The sequence below is a fragment of the Amphibalanus amphitrite genome, unplaced genomic scaffold, assembly GCF_019059575.1.
Source record: "Amphibalanus amphitrite isolate SeventyFive unplaced genomic scaffold, NRLGWU_Aamphi_draft 001179F_arrow, whole genome shotgun sequence".
NCBI lineage: Eukaryota > Metazoa > Arthropoda > Thecostraca > Balanomorpha > Balanidae > Amphibalanus > Amphibalanus amphitrite.
Window position 1 is genome coordinate 124185 of NW_024882673.1, and position 16947 is coordinate 141131.

Consider the following 16947-nt stretch of genomic DNA (forward strand, 5'->3'; position numbering starts at 1 on the left):
ACTGGTTCAGAATTGGTGAAGTGGATCTGGAAATTGCTGCGTGTTCTTCGAATTTGTGTGCACTTTATTGTCTTTTTGCTGACCAGACTATTTCTTTGTGAGTTATTTATACTCGCACAGGCTCTGGTTCGAGTTGCATATTTTGGAATGAGTTGGTGGGAACCTTCTATAAATCGTTGCGTTTAGGCGCCCTTTTCCCCGCCAGGCGCCACTAAGGTGCCACCTTTCGGTGATCGCTCGAACAGCCTGGGGGACTGGGTAGGTAGAGCACGCAGTCTCACCAGGTGAGACACAGTCACTATGCCGGCGAACCTGGCTGCATCCACGCCTTTGGTCTGGTGGCTCGGTCAGCTCGGTACTGGAGGCACCCTCTACCATGCAGTGCAGTTTGGCCGGCGGCCGCCCGTCTGCGGTGTGCCCACTAGCTCTGTAATTGCAGCGCGCTCACTCCGGGCCCCGGCGCTCCGGCCTGGTCCACTTTTTAGTCGGCGCTGCACTTTGTCGAATTACCGCTGATCATCCTGCGCAGTCTTGCAGGAAGTAGCCCATGGGGACGTTGCGCTAGCTGCCCAATAAGTGGGGGCGCATGCTAACAACTCTTTCGCAGTGTTTCATTTTTTTATAGAGACGGCTGTGTACGGGTACAGTTTAAGTACAGCCAGCGTCCTGAGGTAGAGTTTAAGAATATGCATACCTAAAGTGAACGGTACGCACAAGCCTACAGGCATTAGAATTTCTATTGGGTATTCACGTATAGGCGTTGAGCAAATTAGAAAACAAAAATGCCCTCGAAATTAATTTTGTGGCAAAAAAAAAAAACAAGAACACATATGAAACCGGGCGGGCAGGCGGACCATAAAAAAGATACCTACTGTTGATTTTAACTCAGAGTAATCATAGCTGCTGACAATGGCAAATCTACCGACCTGGCAGCCACAACTTCTAACACCACACCAATTGCATCGGACTGTGAACTATTCAAAGGCAATGTGGCCATTGACTGCGCGGAGCGACCAACAGACACTAGGTAAGCATCACTAGGCATTAGGCAATGCAATAATGGCTGGCGACTGGTTGCTGTTCTGCAGGTGTGTAGATCGGCGTGGCATGGCCGAGGCGATTAGGCTGCATTTAACGGCACCAAAACAGGGCTTTGGAACCAGTTTGGGCGCCGCGGCGGCCGACGATGTCTTTGGATGGGGTGTTCGGTGTAAACATTCATCGTACATAGCAGCGTCCGCCGGATCTGCAGACTTACCAGCTACACTCTAGGCAGCTGGTAAGTCGGCGACAGTCAGTCGTGTAGGTAGTGACTGGAAGGTGTGACCAGGAATGATCACTGAGTCACATTGCCAATGGCTAAGCATGTTTTTTCACACCAGTGGTATTCTTACCGGCTAGGTGTTGCCTATGCATGAATTGGTAGACCATTCAATGGCATGTTTTGCACTAAAAGTACAACACTTTTCAAATATGTTTGAAAATGATATGCTGGCAACAATATGGACTGCGGCGTCGGTAGAAAGACACTTTGAAAGCGAAGGAGCCAATGAAGAGTGGTCCAATGTTCGATGTATCTCAGTTATTGGAGAAACTTCTCATGTATGGTGTAGTGTACATCGCCTGTATGGGCTGTTTTGTCACCGGATTCAGTATACCGGTCATCAGTCATGAAAAAAAATATGAAACGCTTTGCACTCCTGCATGGCACTTGTTTCAGGTACACCGGTATTTTTAGCATTTATTGTCTGCTTAGTGTTTTCACTCAACGCCACTGGACAATTGACATGCTCCTATGATGCCAATTCCGGGCCCTGGCTGTGCCGCCGTCAGCGACGCGTGCCTCCGTTCGTGTCGGATGGTCACGAATTGTGTTGTGCTGGCTGGCCCGTGCGCGCCGTGTTGTAGTTCGCAGCGAGTGGCGGTTCCAGCCAGCGCGTTGGCGCCGTCAGTTACTGTTCCCGTCCGATGGAGCAGGTCCCAGCGCTACCAGTGGCGTTCGCCTTAGATCCGACAGGGCCTCTTGAGGTCTGTATGTACCCGAGTAAGCCGTATAGCATGAAGATAGAATAGGTTTGAGCCACTTTGATGTCATCATACAAAGCTCCCGCCCTGCGTTCTAACAGTGCTCCGCCATACATCCAGGCGCTCTCACGGGGCCGAGCAGAGCATAATGTGACACTTGTACCTGTCATGTAATGCACGATATGGCACTTTGCATCTATGCCTCAGCATCAATTCTGTAAATGTCTCGATTTTCTGTCGCCCTATACAAATTAATTTTATAATATTCTATTAGCGCTTCGAAAGGGGAACGCGTCTTACATACCTATATCAACAAAACAAATACAAACTTACCATCGGACAAGTCAGGCATTGTAATACGGATAAGTGTACCTCATTCAAAACTTTTACTGATGCGGACCTCGCTGCACATGCAGGCACAAAGGAGAAAACGCCTTTTGTCTACGCGAGGCGATACGGGCAATCGATTTGGTCATGGTGGCGCGATTTGCCTGTATTTATTACCTCGGATGAGAGAATATGTTCCCAGATAGTCACGGAAGAACACATCGTGAAAGTGTGATCTCGATGAAGTGATGTTGAATGGACTTGAAAACTGAAGTGTCGCTGGCGACCTGCAGCAGACTAGAGAAAAGAGATGGTTTTCTTCAATGTCGTACGATTCTGCCTTATCGTTATTATTTTATTCCGTTTCATTCTTCAATGTTTTATGATGTCTTATCGTGTGCGTGATTGTTTATCAAATTATCACGGCTGAAGTGGGTGGCGCCCTTGCTCTCCCTGCACGTCGCACGTTCTGGCAGCTAAGACTGAAAGTGAGCACCAGACTCAGTCAAGCAAATCCATCGTTAGCTGAAGAACATCTCGTCAATCCTTCGCATCTCCCCCCGCTCTGTCGGTACTCTGCGCCCCGACCCTTCGCTCCGGGTAGCCTTCCAGCCTCCACCGCCGCCATCCGATGCCGCCGCCGAGCCGGCGCCTCCAGTGGCCCGCCGCGCCGTGCCGCCTCCAGCAGTGGCCCGACTGCCGTGCCGTCGAAAGGCTACTGAACCCTGACGAGGCGCTGGCCGCCGGCGACTGCCGTGGCCGCGGCCGGCGGCTAGTGGTGGGCGGCGGCCCGCGGCCCGGCATCCGCCCGCAGCGCGGCCGTCCGACTGCTCCGTGGTCCATAGTCCGTATCCGTACCTTACTAGAAGACCTTACGCTGAGACTCGCGTCGGTGCTCAACTGTTGGTGAAGTCGTTTCAGTGCTTATCTCGATAGGCTGAGTAGTGAGAGACAATGAGACGAACACAACACATTCGGGTGGACGCGTTTTGTCGAGACTTCTTCCTTCAACACCCCTTCAGAAATGTTATCTCGATAGGTTTGTCATTTTCACGATTGAACTTATCTCCTGCTTTTTTCTAGCTTGTCAGATTGTGTGTTATCATTTTCTCCTCTGAGAGATGGTCTCACGGCATTTCATGATACTGAACTTGTCTTGCATCAAAGCGTCGCTTCGATAATTTTGAAACATTTGTGTTTCCTACCTGAGGATCGATGCGATACCGTATCCAGATGCGGTTGATGTGCTCAATTTATGTGTTTTTTAATTGGCTTCAATTGGTTGGTTTCGCACCCTAGAAGCTGTTGATTTCCAATCCTAACATAACTTTTGACTTTTTGAGTCAGTAGGCTGGGAGAATGCACTTCGATTTCCCATGTCATGGATGAAAAAGAAGTGGCAGATTTTCCTTGATGTGTGGCAATGCTAGGATGTTTAAGACCACTGCTTATAGGCAAACGCTCCGGGAAACGGTTCAGCACCGTCTGACATCCTAGGAAGGCTCACCGCCTGGACCGGCCCATGAATCGGAGAACGTCCCGCAGCTTGGCCCGGAGCCGCGACGGCGTCTGAATAATGTATGAGCCCTACGTACCGGTACGCGTCGCGCAGCTTTGTTGTGCGGAGCTCGTGAATGGCGGACTCCCTCCACGCTACTGTCTGCGAACGGTCACGGTTGGCGCCGCCGAGGCACGGCTAAGGAGCACCCGCCCAGGTCACAGAGGTCACTCACTCCGGCAGCAGTCTGTCCAGTGTTTCAGTCACTCCAGGTACTGCCAGGTCCGGACAGTCCGGGCGGTCCATCTGTACCTATATTACCTTACCAGTCAGCGCACTCTCCCGCCAGGGCCACAGGGTCAGTCGTTTCAGCGGTCAGTCTACGCAGCCAGTCACTCAGCACACTGGCATCAGACCTTCAGTCAGTCACTCACGCACAGTCACGCCCTCCAGCCAACCCTTCTTCCCGCCCAGTCAGTCAGCTCGACACTCCTCCAATCTTTCCAGTCGCTCCGACATTCCCCCGATCTTTGTCCAGTCGTTCCGACATTCCCCTCTCCTCCTCCGCCGCCCAGTCAGTCTGACAGAACTGGCAACTCGGTCCGGCCACTCTGACCAGACATTCCCACAGCGCCCCGTCCAGCCCACAGTTGTGGCGGTGCTCCGTGGGAACTGCCCGCACTCAGGGCCAACAGGTCATCATTTTTTTTTGGGGGGGGGGGGGGGCTCACTGGTTGGCTCACCACTGTGAAATGGTCGTACTGAGGCGGATTGACGCCGATTCCAGTGTAGCACGCACCTTTGGAGGGAACAAGTGAGCGGAGAGCGAACTAATGTTTATCCTACAATGTTGGTAATCAGGTAACTTTAGGGTCACTTATGACGTGACCATAAATCACGGCTGGTGCGAGCCTGGATGGTCCATAATGACGTGATGTGGCTCTGTGACCAGGCATTGGGATGCCATCAGCTGTGCTGTCAGAAACTATTCATGCTCTATTCAACCAGCGCTTTTTCTTCTTGCTCTCTAGATTGCGATAGTCAATTGACGATGATTATTTACTCAGACTGGCTGCAAAATGAGTGATTCAATTGCTTACCTATTAGGGTGAAGATTATACATATTTTATAGATGAAGACTTGAACGCAAAGGTAGAAAAAAGAATAAAGTCAGTGATAAGAAGCCAAAGGAAAACGTCAGTTACAAGTGGGAAGAAACGGGCAAAAGGGCAAAATGTCTAAAAAATGATCGCCAACTGACTTTGTCTACCTATTGTACAGCGGCCACAAAGGACAAACACCCAAGCCAGCTAGGACGGTCACTATGCTGGAGGCTCAGATAATAAGTGATAAACCTAAAACCATGTGTGGAGGCATGACTCACGATTGTTCGTGCAGCCTCGAAGCTGCAGCTCAGTGCTCTTTGGTTGCCGTCAGATATTGTCGTATTGTCGGATGGGTCGCCTAAGCTGACCGGCTATATCAGGTGCATGCTTAACCCGAGGATGAACTACGCTGACCTACCGATCTGGACCAGGTGACCCCCTGGGACCACCGGTTCACCGGTCCGGACCAGGTGACACCCTGAGACCACTGGTTCATTGGTCCGGACCAGGTAACACGCTGGGACCACTGGTCCATCGGTCAGACCAGGTGACACCTTGGGACCACTGGTCCATTGGTCCGGACCAGGCGACACCCTGGGACCACTGACTGGTCCGAGCTGTGGTACGGTCCGCCGCGGTCCGGAAATACCGGGCGGACCGCGGTACCGGCGGCGGCATGCGGACGGCGCTGTGCACACCGGTCGGGCCAGTAGTGACCTGCGTGCACAACACCTGTGCACCGTGCACCGCTCCCGGCCGACATACGCGGAAATCGTGACCGGTAATTGTGTTATGCAGGCGCGGGAAGACCTGCTTTTGGGAATGAGCCGGGTCAGCCGCTCCTGACTCTTGGCAATAGATACGGGGTTCGACAGAATTTCAGAGGCCAGTTTTACCAACAGAAAAATAGCCACCTGCCGGAATGTTTTGCCCTCGCCCGCTGGGGGGACAATTTGAACCCCCTGTGGTTTTTCCTGAATAGCAAGAAAACGACGGCGCGCAGCGCCGCCAAATTTTCGGTACCTTATCCGGGCATTAATTTGACACCTTTACACAAAATTTCAAGTCTTAGGTCACCTTAGGTCAAGAGGTATTGAGGTCAAACTGAGGTCATGTTCGAGCATAAATGAGCAAAAAAAAACACGAAATCTTGAAACGCTCACAAAAGCTACAGTTGCTAAGCAATTTCAAAGTTCTTTACATGTGTATGTAGAGAAAAGACGGCGCTACAAAACTTTTACCTAAGATTTTTATTTCTTTATTTTGACCCCCAAAAATTAAAGTTATTTTTTAGAAAAACGCAAAAAAAAATCCCACAAGTTTTTAGAATTTAGAAAAACGGAATATATGTCATAGTCCCTGCGCTCTTCTATCTACATACCAATTTTTAGATCGATACCTCTTTTTTGGCCAAGTTAGGTATAGCGAAAAACTGTTCAAAATTGATGACGTCGAATTTTTTAACTCAATCTTTTTTTGCAACTCTAGAGCACGTAGCGCAAAACAAAGACCACCATTGAACTCCCCGTAACGAGCTGCATCGAATCGATACCCATTTTATGCAAAAATATCAACTTTTAAATTTTACCTAATTTTACCTGACCTTGACCTGACCTTGACCTGACCTTGACCTGACCTTGACCTGACCTTGACCTGACCTTGACCTGACCTTCACCAGAACATAATCTTAACCGACCCCAAATGCTGCTGACCCACATAATCGCATATGGCATATAAAATGGACCATAAAACATGCACTGCATGATATTTTCATATTGTGACCCTCAGTGACCTGACCTCTGTGACCTGACCTGGTATCATTGACCTCAAATAGCAAAATATGTGTTTGAAGAACAATAACCCATCGATAGTTTTCAATTAGATGCATTTTACTCGATTTCACAACGCATTTCTTGAAATGCTTGTAAACGGTGAAATTCCGACATTTGACCTGACCTGCGACGTCATCGGTTTGACCTAGGTCAATGAAATTGGGTCAAAAGGTAGTTCCCCGTTGGGGCTATCTAATACCGTTTGCTGCTTGTCGCTATGTTGCGTGGTTCTCGAGATCTTAGGGGGGGGCAAATTGCCCCTTCCCCTCCCAACAGGGCGCGTTGCTCGGCAGACCCCAACGGGGCGCGGGTTAAAGGGACTATCCCACCTTCTAAAATGTTGTTAAAACCAGTTAAATTGTGCCCGACTTTATAGATTGGATGACCAGGAACACGGTTCTGGCATTTATTTTTCATTAAACATCTTAGGCTTCCCATATTCCAAACACAAACTTTCAAATATGTGACGTCACAGCCCAAAATTACCTCCTTCCCCAGGCCACATTACTGTCATAAAGCTTATTCTTTTTACTCTGTAGGCACCACAACAAAGGTCAGACCAAGTTTTAAGCGATTTTTCAACGAACAAACCCATTTAAATCAGAATGACTAAACGAGGTGACGTCACACTAACGGTCGCTCCATGTTGAAGATAGGGCCTTGTACAAGGCCCATTTTCAAATGAAGGGAACGAATTTTTTCAACACCAAGAGGCCGCGGGGGTTGCAACCTAGATAGATAGTGGTTTCTGAACCTCGCCGCAAACTTGGCTATCTCAACTCAAATCCCATGTTAAAGGTGGGATAGTCCCTTTAAGACCGCCTCACATACGAAGCGTAAACGCGATGGACACGTAAGCAGACAGGGCTTTGCCCTATCTGCTTTGCATGTGATACAGTCTGTCGGCAAACAATTCCGGTAGGCGGCTATTAATGTTGGTAAAACTGGCCTCTGATGTGTACCTATTTCAAAGCCCTTGAACAATCTCACACTATCGTTAGTAAGGTGGTTTTAGCTTTGAGTGCATTTTTAAACAAGCAAGTGAATAGGTGCTTGTGTTCGCAATGAGGCATTGTGGCAGTGACATCGAAGAGCACAGACGACTGGAATGGGGGCTGAAAGTATTTAATTCCTTCTTTTAAAAGGGAAACACATGCCACCCTTATCCCGGATTGATTTCCTTGACCATATGTGTGAGACTACGCTCTAAACAATATAGAGCCAGCGACTGTATGGAATAAGTTTGCGTAAGAATTATGTTGGGCGTTTCTAAAAATGGTGACCTTACCTTTTACCAATAAATACGGCGTGACTCGTTACCCCCGAGCCTTAGGTGAGCGCCGAGCAGAGCTGCTGCCGCCGGTGCGGCCACTTTCTGTCGCTCTACCAGGGCTGACCGGCCGGCGATCAGTGGCCCGTCATCACCGCCATCGCTGCTGTCAGCGGTCCCCGGCCACGGGTGGCCATTAGTTCATCATTAGTCAACCACCTGGCGTATTATCAGAGACCATCAGAGCAGCTGGCCCCCCGGCCGGACCCTGGCCTCGCGCGATGGGAGAGACGGCACCTTAACCCTGACCGGCGGCACGCAGAAACCTCTGTCCAAAATAAACACTTGAGAGTAGTTGGGACACATTGGTTGTGTTGAACTATACAACCATTTTGAGTTCTCCCGGTTATCTGGATTTTTTTCGGTAGATAGCGATCGTCAGGACCGCGCAACAATTACGCTAAGGGTTTGGTATCGTCAATCAATCCATTCAAAGCAATCGAGTTTCTAAAGTTTCTAAAAGCGTCTCATTTCAGTGTTTTGAACTAGCCATAAGTCTACCGCTATTCCTTGTAGTTGGTCACTTTAACAGTTGAGTGCCTGATGTTTACCTTTTCGACTCAATCGAGCCCTTTTCCATGCCACCAGCCGCTATGCCTTACTGCTGGCTTTAATTATTGCCAGCCAGCGATAGTCGCGGATCGATATGCTATCCTAAGTCCATCTGAAGTTCTAGGCACCGTCTGCAGTGAATCTGGCTGCCCCTCTCACCTCTCGAGTCACCAAGCCCCGACCTCCCGGTGTAGATTCTCGGACGGTGACGTGGCGCAGCTCGGCCCGTCGGCCGGCCATTCAGAGTCGAACGAGCAGCTCTGACCGGCTCCAGTCCCCTCAGCGGCTTAGAGCGGCTCTGCCCACCGGCTCGCCGCTCTGCTCTAGCTGCAGTGGCGGAGGCGGCCAAGTAGAGATGCAACTTTGTACAGCTCGTGGCAGCAATGGCTAAAAGGCACCACAGGGGACAAGGAACAAAGAGGAAGGTGCCTGCATGTGCTCGCCTATTTAGCACCTGCGCTGTGTATTGTGTAAGTGATGCATCATGCAACTTCTCTAACCTAGTCCAGCCTCAACTTAAGTGTTACCCGATAATTTGTCGGTACCACTTTGTCGCTTACGCTGCCTCCCCGCTGTGTTGTTTCAGCCGGACGACTGGGACACCCGGAAGATCAATACGTTCTCGACATTCCACGGCAGCTCCAACTCGCACCTGGCCGGCCTGGCGGTGGGACGCGGGCGGCACGCCCACTCGCGGTCCCTGGTGCTCGACACGCCGCTGCCGGCCCCGGCGCGGCCCAGTCACGGCCACTCCAGGTCCCTGGTCGTCGACATGCCTGTGCGCATCATCCACGGCCACTCCCGCTCGCTGGTGGAGATCTGCCCGGACACCCCGATCAGCAGCGGCTCCGGCGGCTCCGCGGACTCCGGCGGCGGCTCCGGCGGCTCCGGCGGCGGCTCCACTGAGGGGCGGGCGTCCGAGCGCACCCCGCGCCCGCTCTCCCGCTCCTCCGCCCGGCTGAGCGGAAAGGACGCGCCGCTGCGGCCGCTGTCCCGCTCCTCGGGTAGCGGCATCACCATCAGCTGCGGCGGCGGGGGCGAGGACTCCGCGCCGCCGCCGCCGCCCAGACCTGTGTCCAGCTTGTCTGGGACCCCGCCGCCGCTTCCCAGACCTGTGTCCAGCTCGTCTGGGACCCCGCCGCCGCTTCCCAGACCTGTGTCCAGTTCGTCTGGGACGCCGCCGCCGCTTCCTAGACCCGTGTCCAGTTCGTCTGGGACGCCGCCGCCGCTTCCTAGACCCGTGTCCAGTTCGTCTGGGACGCCGCCGCCGCGTCCCAGGTCGCTGAGCCGCTCCTCGGGAGCGCCGAGTGATGTCACGGACACAGGGAGTGCCACGGGAGGCTCAGAGAGTGCCGCGGGAAGTTCGGAGAGTGCCTCGGGAGGACACGAGAGTGCCGCGGGAGGGCTGGATAGTGCCGCGGGAGGACCGGAGAGTGTCGCGGGAGGAGGCTCGGACAGTGCCGTGGGAGGTTCGGAGAGTGCCAGGGAAGGTTCAGAGAGTGCTGCAGGAGGGTCAAAGAAAGCCGAAGGAGGCTCGGAGGATGTCAGAAGGGTTTCCGGTGCTGGCCTGACCAGTGCGGCTGCTCCGAGGCCCATGTCGCGCACCTCCATCACAATTATCAGCGGCGAGAGCTCTGAGACCGTTCACCAGAACGCTGCTTCTGCTCCTGATGTTGTGAGAAAAAGTGACGCCGGTGACGGTCAGGGTGCCAGTGACTGCGGCTCGGCGAGCGATACCGGCCCGGGCAGCGTCAGTGACGGCGGCACGCCCTCGCTGCGCGCCCTCTCCACAGCCTCCAGCGGAGGGTCACCCAGCCCGGCGCCCCTGTCTCCCCCGCGAGACAAGCCCACGCCGGCCTCGCGCACCCTGCTGGGGGCCGCGCTGTCACCGGCCACGCCAATTTCTGCTACAAACGGCGGCCGACCGCAGTATGTAAGTACCACGGGGTACAACCACTGGGAACGAGCTGCACTCGAGTAGGCATGCTATGCTCGCAAAACTTTGTGGGCTAAGCATGTGAATGTGGAGCATGACTTCAGGCAAAGGTCCAGAGTTGAGAGTTGGATGCAGTGCACGAGTATAACTTCGGCCAGCTCAGGTGGCGGTCAGGGAGATTGCAGAAGTGGGGAATTGCCTATAGGTTGTTAAATCTTATCTCGCAGATCTGCCACCAAACTGCGAGCTGATAATTTATCTTACTTTTATCAGTCATTTCTCTTTTGCGTGTACCGTCTTTTTCGTCATGATGAATGTTTCAATCACGCTGCTCCTGCATTGTCCTGTCATGATTCACTTGTCAGAGGCATATGAAAAATGCATTTGCGTCCTGTCAGCCATCAGAGTTTTACTGCAGGCATGTTAAACACTAGTGCGTGGGAATGCCTGCAGGAATTCTTCCTGGAAGGCCACTGGCAAGTTCTTGTACGAGACACCAAGACAGTCTTTCCCAAGCATTTATATGAGGACTTTGCTCCACAAGAAATCGTTCGGGTCAAAGCTTTCGAATTGTATTTGCAAAACTTCGTCAGCTAGTCAGTCGTAATCGGTTTCGAGGGGTATCGGTCGCAAAATTGAGGGCCCTCAATTTTGCGACCGATGCCCCTCCAAACCCGATTACGACTAGCTGACGAGGTTTTGAAAATACAATTCAAAAGAGCTCCGACCCGAACGATTTCTTGTGGAGCAAAGTCCTCATTCACTTATCACATCAAACTCCACATCTTGTCCTGAAGAACAGTTAAAAACATTTGAACAACAACTCAACATATATTTGTTGATCAATTACCTCGACAAAAAGTCCCTGATTCGCTGCTTCTGCACGGCATGGGTAATTGCATAACCGATGTAAACAAAATTCATTGGGGATATGTGTTCTGCTGCTCGTTCGGCCGCATGTGGCCTTCCGTTCACCGGCGGTTCACCGTTGCGCGAAGCTGCCGCCTGCCAAGTGAAAATGGGTCCCTCACTTTCTCACCGTGCCTGGGACTCTTGTCACCCCTGCAGCGGCGCTGACTCCGGCTGACCTCTGACCTCTGACCTCTGACCCCGGCCGCTGACTTCTGACCTCTGACCAGTGACCCCGGCCGCTGGCCTGTGACCGGAAGCAGTGACCTCCGGCGGAGCGTGGCGCCCCCTCCGCCAGTCCGCCACCGACCGCCCAGCCTGCCCACTCGATATAAAATGGCCCACCCAGCGGTCAGCACTGTCCCTTCCTGCAAAAACTTTCCCATCCACCTCTGTACATACATGCCCGTCAATGTAACCCGTGACTTCCAGCAGGTCTTCAGTAGCTAGTGGCTTTACTCATAGGCGGCGCGACGAGGGGGGCACCGGGGCACCGTGCCCCCCCCCCTTTGATTGTGGCATTCTAACATTAGCCCTATGGAGTTGGACGTTGCATGGAAAGAATGGGACCAAAAGTCGGCAGTGCTCCCCCCCCCCTAATTGAAGGTGTTCCGCCGCCACTGACTTTGCTCCCATAGTCGGAAGTTGGTTTCGGGATGTGTGGCGTTTTATTGGGTATACTTTATTACGAGCGCTTACATCTAACAAGTTAGTAACCCGAGTTTTTTTTTTAAAGAAATATTGCATGCATGATTGTCTGCTTTGATTCCGGGCTCTACCGAATTATGTGAGATTTCTGGAGCTGCATCATTTAGACCCCACACGTGCAATGCGTCAATCGTCTTTTGGCGTGCCGTTTTCCAGGGAATGTCAACGATCTGTTATTAGAAGTCTCAATAATAATTTTACACAGGGGCGAATCTGGGACAGGGGCATTTGGGGCTAAGCCCCCTAACCGAAAGAGTTATCCTTTCGCTGTCCTACGGAACGACGAATGGGAGCGCCACGACACTATCAAATCACGATACCCATAAACACAATCAGAGGACGGGGAGGAGATATAACCCGCGCCCCGTAGGGCTACCGGCGGACCCTACCACCCGTAGGGGGGGGGGGGGGCGTTTCGGCCCCCCCCTAAGATCTCGGAAAGTTACCGGCCGATTTTCAAAATTCAAACGGCGTTCGATAGCCCCACCCGGGAACTACCTTGTGACCAAATTTCATTGACCTAGGTCAAACCGATGACGTCACAGGTCAGGTCAAAGGTCAGATTTTCACCGTTCACAGGCAAATTCAAGAAATGTGCTGTGAAAGCGAGTAAATTGGTAATTTATTGAAAACCATCGATGGTACATTGTTCGTCAAACACATACTTTGCTATCTGAGGTCACTGATACCAGGTCAGGTCACAGCGAGGTCAGGTCACCGGGGGTCACAATATGAATGTGTCGTGTGATACATGTTTTATGGTCCATTTTACATGACAAATGCGATTATGTGGGTTAGGCAGCCTTTGGGGCCAGCCTAGGTCACGTTTTTGTGAAGGTCAGGTCAAGGTCAGGTCAAATTAGGTCAAATTTCAAAGTTGATATTTTTGCATAAAATGGGTATCGATTCGATGCAGCTTGTCACGGGGAGTCTAATGGTGGTCTTCGTTCTGCTCTACGAGTTCTAGAATTGCCAAAAATTGAGTTTGAAAATTTGACGTCATCATTTTTGAACAGTTTTTTCGCTATAACTTGGCCAAAAAACGAGGTATCGATCTGAAATATGGTATGTAGATAGAAGACGGTAGGCACTATCACATATATTCCGGTTTTTTCGAAACTCAAAAAACTTTTTGGATTTTTTGGCGAATATATCCAAAAAAATGCTTTTTTGATTTTTGGGGGTCAAAACTCAAAAATTTCAAAAATTCGAGATAGCAGTTTTGTAGCCCTGTCAATTCTACACCTTTTATGTCTTGATCATTTTTCTGTATCTTCAAAGCTGTAGTCCTGACAGGTCTTCTCGCGAAGGTCTTTTTTCGGTCGAAAATGACAGAACATGACGTCACTCTGACGTCATTTGTGGCCAACCTATCATAGCCTCTGGAAAAAATTTTGGTCACAATGTGTAAAATTGATGCCCGGAGGGGTCCTGAAAGTTTGGTGGCGATATCTCCAGCCGTTTAGGAGATATCGACCGAAAAGGACAGGGGGGGCCGTTTCGGCCCCCCCCCCCTACGGGGCGCGGGATAAGAGGACTTTTACTTCAATTTTCACTATAGACGCCCAACTCGCACATTGTGCCGTCCCATAGGTAGACAAAATTCCGTCCCCATGCCATTTGTCCCTGGCCGAAGAAAATCCTGCATTCGCCCCTGATTTTAGATACTGACCGAGACAGCGTTAATTTATTCTACACTATACAGTCATGCATACTTATACCAATTAAATCGACCTATGTGGACTTTGGATTAGTAGTTCCTACTGATACTGCTGATAAGTACCTAGTCTGCAGCATTGGAATGATGCATTGGGGGCGTGAAACATTTTAGGCTGTTTGAAAGCTATGTACATACACTCGTTGCCAATGTTTCCTTTCCCCAATGTCTTGTTAGCTGTAAATGTATGTCGAGTGTCGGTGTTGTCTGCCCGCGCTCTGACTCTGTCTCCGCCGGTTGCAGAAAATCCGCGACGTGCGTGTGACGATGGGCGCCGACTCGCGACGGTTCGGCTTCTCCGTGATCGGCGGCGCCGACGAGGGCATCCGTCCCAAAATCGACGACGTCGCAGAGGGTAAGTGGACACCCCCGACCGGCCGCCGCGTAACGTGACACTCCTCGCCGCCTGACTCGGGTCGGACACAGACCGTAGGTATTGCATTTCAGTTACAACAGTGGTTTCAGTTACAACCCCCGTGACGGCGCGTAACATCCAGCACATGCACGGGGTACCCTCGATCGTAATTCGAAGCGGCCCACGCCTGCGCCTGGATGTGACATACGACTCCGTCTGATGATTATGAGCTGAATAATGAGCTGAAGGCTGTATGTATAGATACGACTTACGTGTGTGTACTGGGGGGCGGCGACACGTAGCAACGCTCTGACTTCTGCCAGTCTTTCAAAGATGATAATACCATAGGTATGTCATATTCTGGGGGGATACTCGGCAGCGGTGCCTCTTCTGCTTTGCGAACAGAGATTGCAATCACTTACGAACTCCCCTTTCTTACTTACCCATGTGGATAATGGGTCATTGATACGTTTTGTTTGTTTTGTTTGTTTTATTTGTTTTGTTGGGTTAGGCGCTTTCGATTTAACAAGACCAGTTCAGAGCTGGAAGGACGATAGGAATCTGGGGAAGATATTGATCTGGGCGGGCAGTGGAATCTAGGGAAGACATTGGTCTGGGCGGGCAGTGGCACTATGGTGACCCGTCAGGACTGGGAGTGGGCCCATCCAGTGGACAGGCCACCCAGCCCCCTAACGGTCACCGCGCACCCAGCTGCGGGCCTGCTTCTGGGGTGGAGCTATCTAAAGTCGCCCGTCCAGCCCAGAACGAGGGGGTGAGGCGTGGAAGAGAGAAATATTTGACTATCCTAAGTTTGGAAACAACGGAATGGAGCATGGATGCGGTACTGAGACTTGAGAGGGATGGGTCGGCATTGACGTGCGAGGACTGTACCAAAGGTTCCGTACTTTGCCTGCAGGTGGCAGCACTAAGCAACCCTGCAGCTTGTCCTCCACAGGCCCTCTCATGTTGCGCTAAAAAAAAAAAAAAAAACTCCAATTTACGATTTGATGATATACCTATTGGCAGCAAGATGTGCTGTTGTGTGGTTTTACGCATCTTTTGCTCCATGACTCGAGAGCAGGGCGTTTACCGTCTAATGCCTTCATTGGATCTTACTCGTGGTGCTGGACGAATGGTGAATACACCAGCGCCACCTAGGCGGGACCGCGACTCGCCCGGTACCCTAGCGGTGGCAGTGCGTCGCGCCCGGCAGCCGACAGGCGACAGCCCAGCCGCTCCACTCCTCTCTCTTGCATTGCACTCAACAACATTGCTCTCTGCCTATCCCTAACGGTCCTTTATGACTGTCATCACCTAGAGACATCAATCACCGCACAGCGGTACGTTCCAGACAGCTTTCAGTTCCAGACAGCTAGCCGCCGCAGACAGCTCCAGACAGCGCCACACAGACGCAGATTGATGGGGCTATCGACCCGATGGTGGAGCGCTTGTCCTCCGCCTCCCGCTAACAGAGAGCTACCGAGACCAACCGTTTGGCTAGCCGACTGCATATCGACCGACCGACAGATAGTTCTCTGACCGACTAGACGACTGGTCGGCCAGCTGACCGACCGGCCGACCGAAATACCGACAGCTGACCGACCGGTCGACTGACCAGTCAGCTGACATCGGCCGGCTGACCGGCCAGCTGACCGACCGGCCGACCGAAATTCCGACAGCGTGGCGAGCCGGCTGACTGGCTGCAGCTCCGCGACCGACCGACGGTTCGGGGCTAACCAGCTGACTGAACCTATAACTCACTGGCTAGCTGACCAGCAGTTAACTAGTCTTCTGAGTTCTGACTGACAAACTGACGGACCGGCCGACCAGCCTTCTGACTTGACCGACTGACCTACCAGCCGACACTTTGACTAGCCGACCGTTTGGGTACCAATCTTCTAGCCGTCGGTTTGACCATCAGATATTGATTAGTGGAATTACTACTAAGTGAATTACTAAGTGTAATGGCATTAGCTAGATGCAGTTTTTATATGTAGGTACCTAAATGGTGACCTTATTAAATGCTCAAATGCTTGTTCGAGACTTTTACGATTTTGATTTCAAGCAAATGTGCTTTCGATATCATCAGATCATGATGACCTATTAGTTATGTACAGATTACCTCAGCGTGAGCTAAAAAAGAACAGCATAAATGTTTTTGAAGCCGCTATATTTTGCGAACTGCCTACATATCCCTTCTCATGCATCCTTCAAATGAACTGAACGGTAAAGGGCGATCGAGTGGAAGATAATATACGCCGGAATGACATACTAGCAGCTACAAACCATGCCGGAAAATTATGAATGCATGTACCTTCAGTTTTCCTTCCTGCTTGATCCAACATGATAATTAGCACTATGGGATATTGTAAAGTAGCCGTGCAGCTCCTTGTCAGTTTGATGCTGAAGTTCAGGGAACGTCTTTGCTGTCGTTCCTTTGATCAGCCTAATTGTCTCATGAACCAGGCTTTCTGCTGCATTACATACGATAGCTCTCTGACACCGATGTTTATGAAGGAAGCACGGTGTCACTCGGCCCAACTCCATCTAACTGTAATGGTCGGTCTCTGTTGGGGAACGGGGAAGTTGGCGCCGGCGGTGTGTCGAAGTTTCCCTGTCGGTCGGCCTGTCACCGGCGCTCGGGTCACCACT

The 16947-nt window shown here is 51.5% G+C and overlaps 1 protein-coding gene across 1 annotated transcript in view; it reads left to right on the forward strand.

Moving 5' to 3' along the window:
- LOC122370881 (arf-GAP with GTPase, ANK repeat and PH domain-containing protein 2-like) overlaps positions 1-16947 on the forward strand; it is a 95259-nt gene that overhangs the window by 5051 nt on the left and 73261 nt on the right. Inside the window, exons 2-3 of the mRNA XM_043346828.1 lie at positions 9257-10603; positions 14184-14295. Of these exons, the coding sequence (XP_043202763.1) occupies positions 9257-10603; positions 14184-14295 (1459 nt within the window). The remainder of the gene's footprint in view (positions 1-9256; positions 10604-14183; positions 14296-16947) is intronic.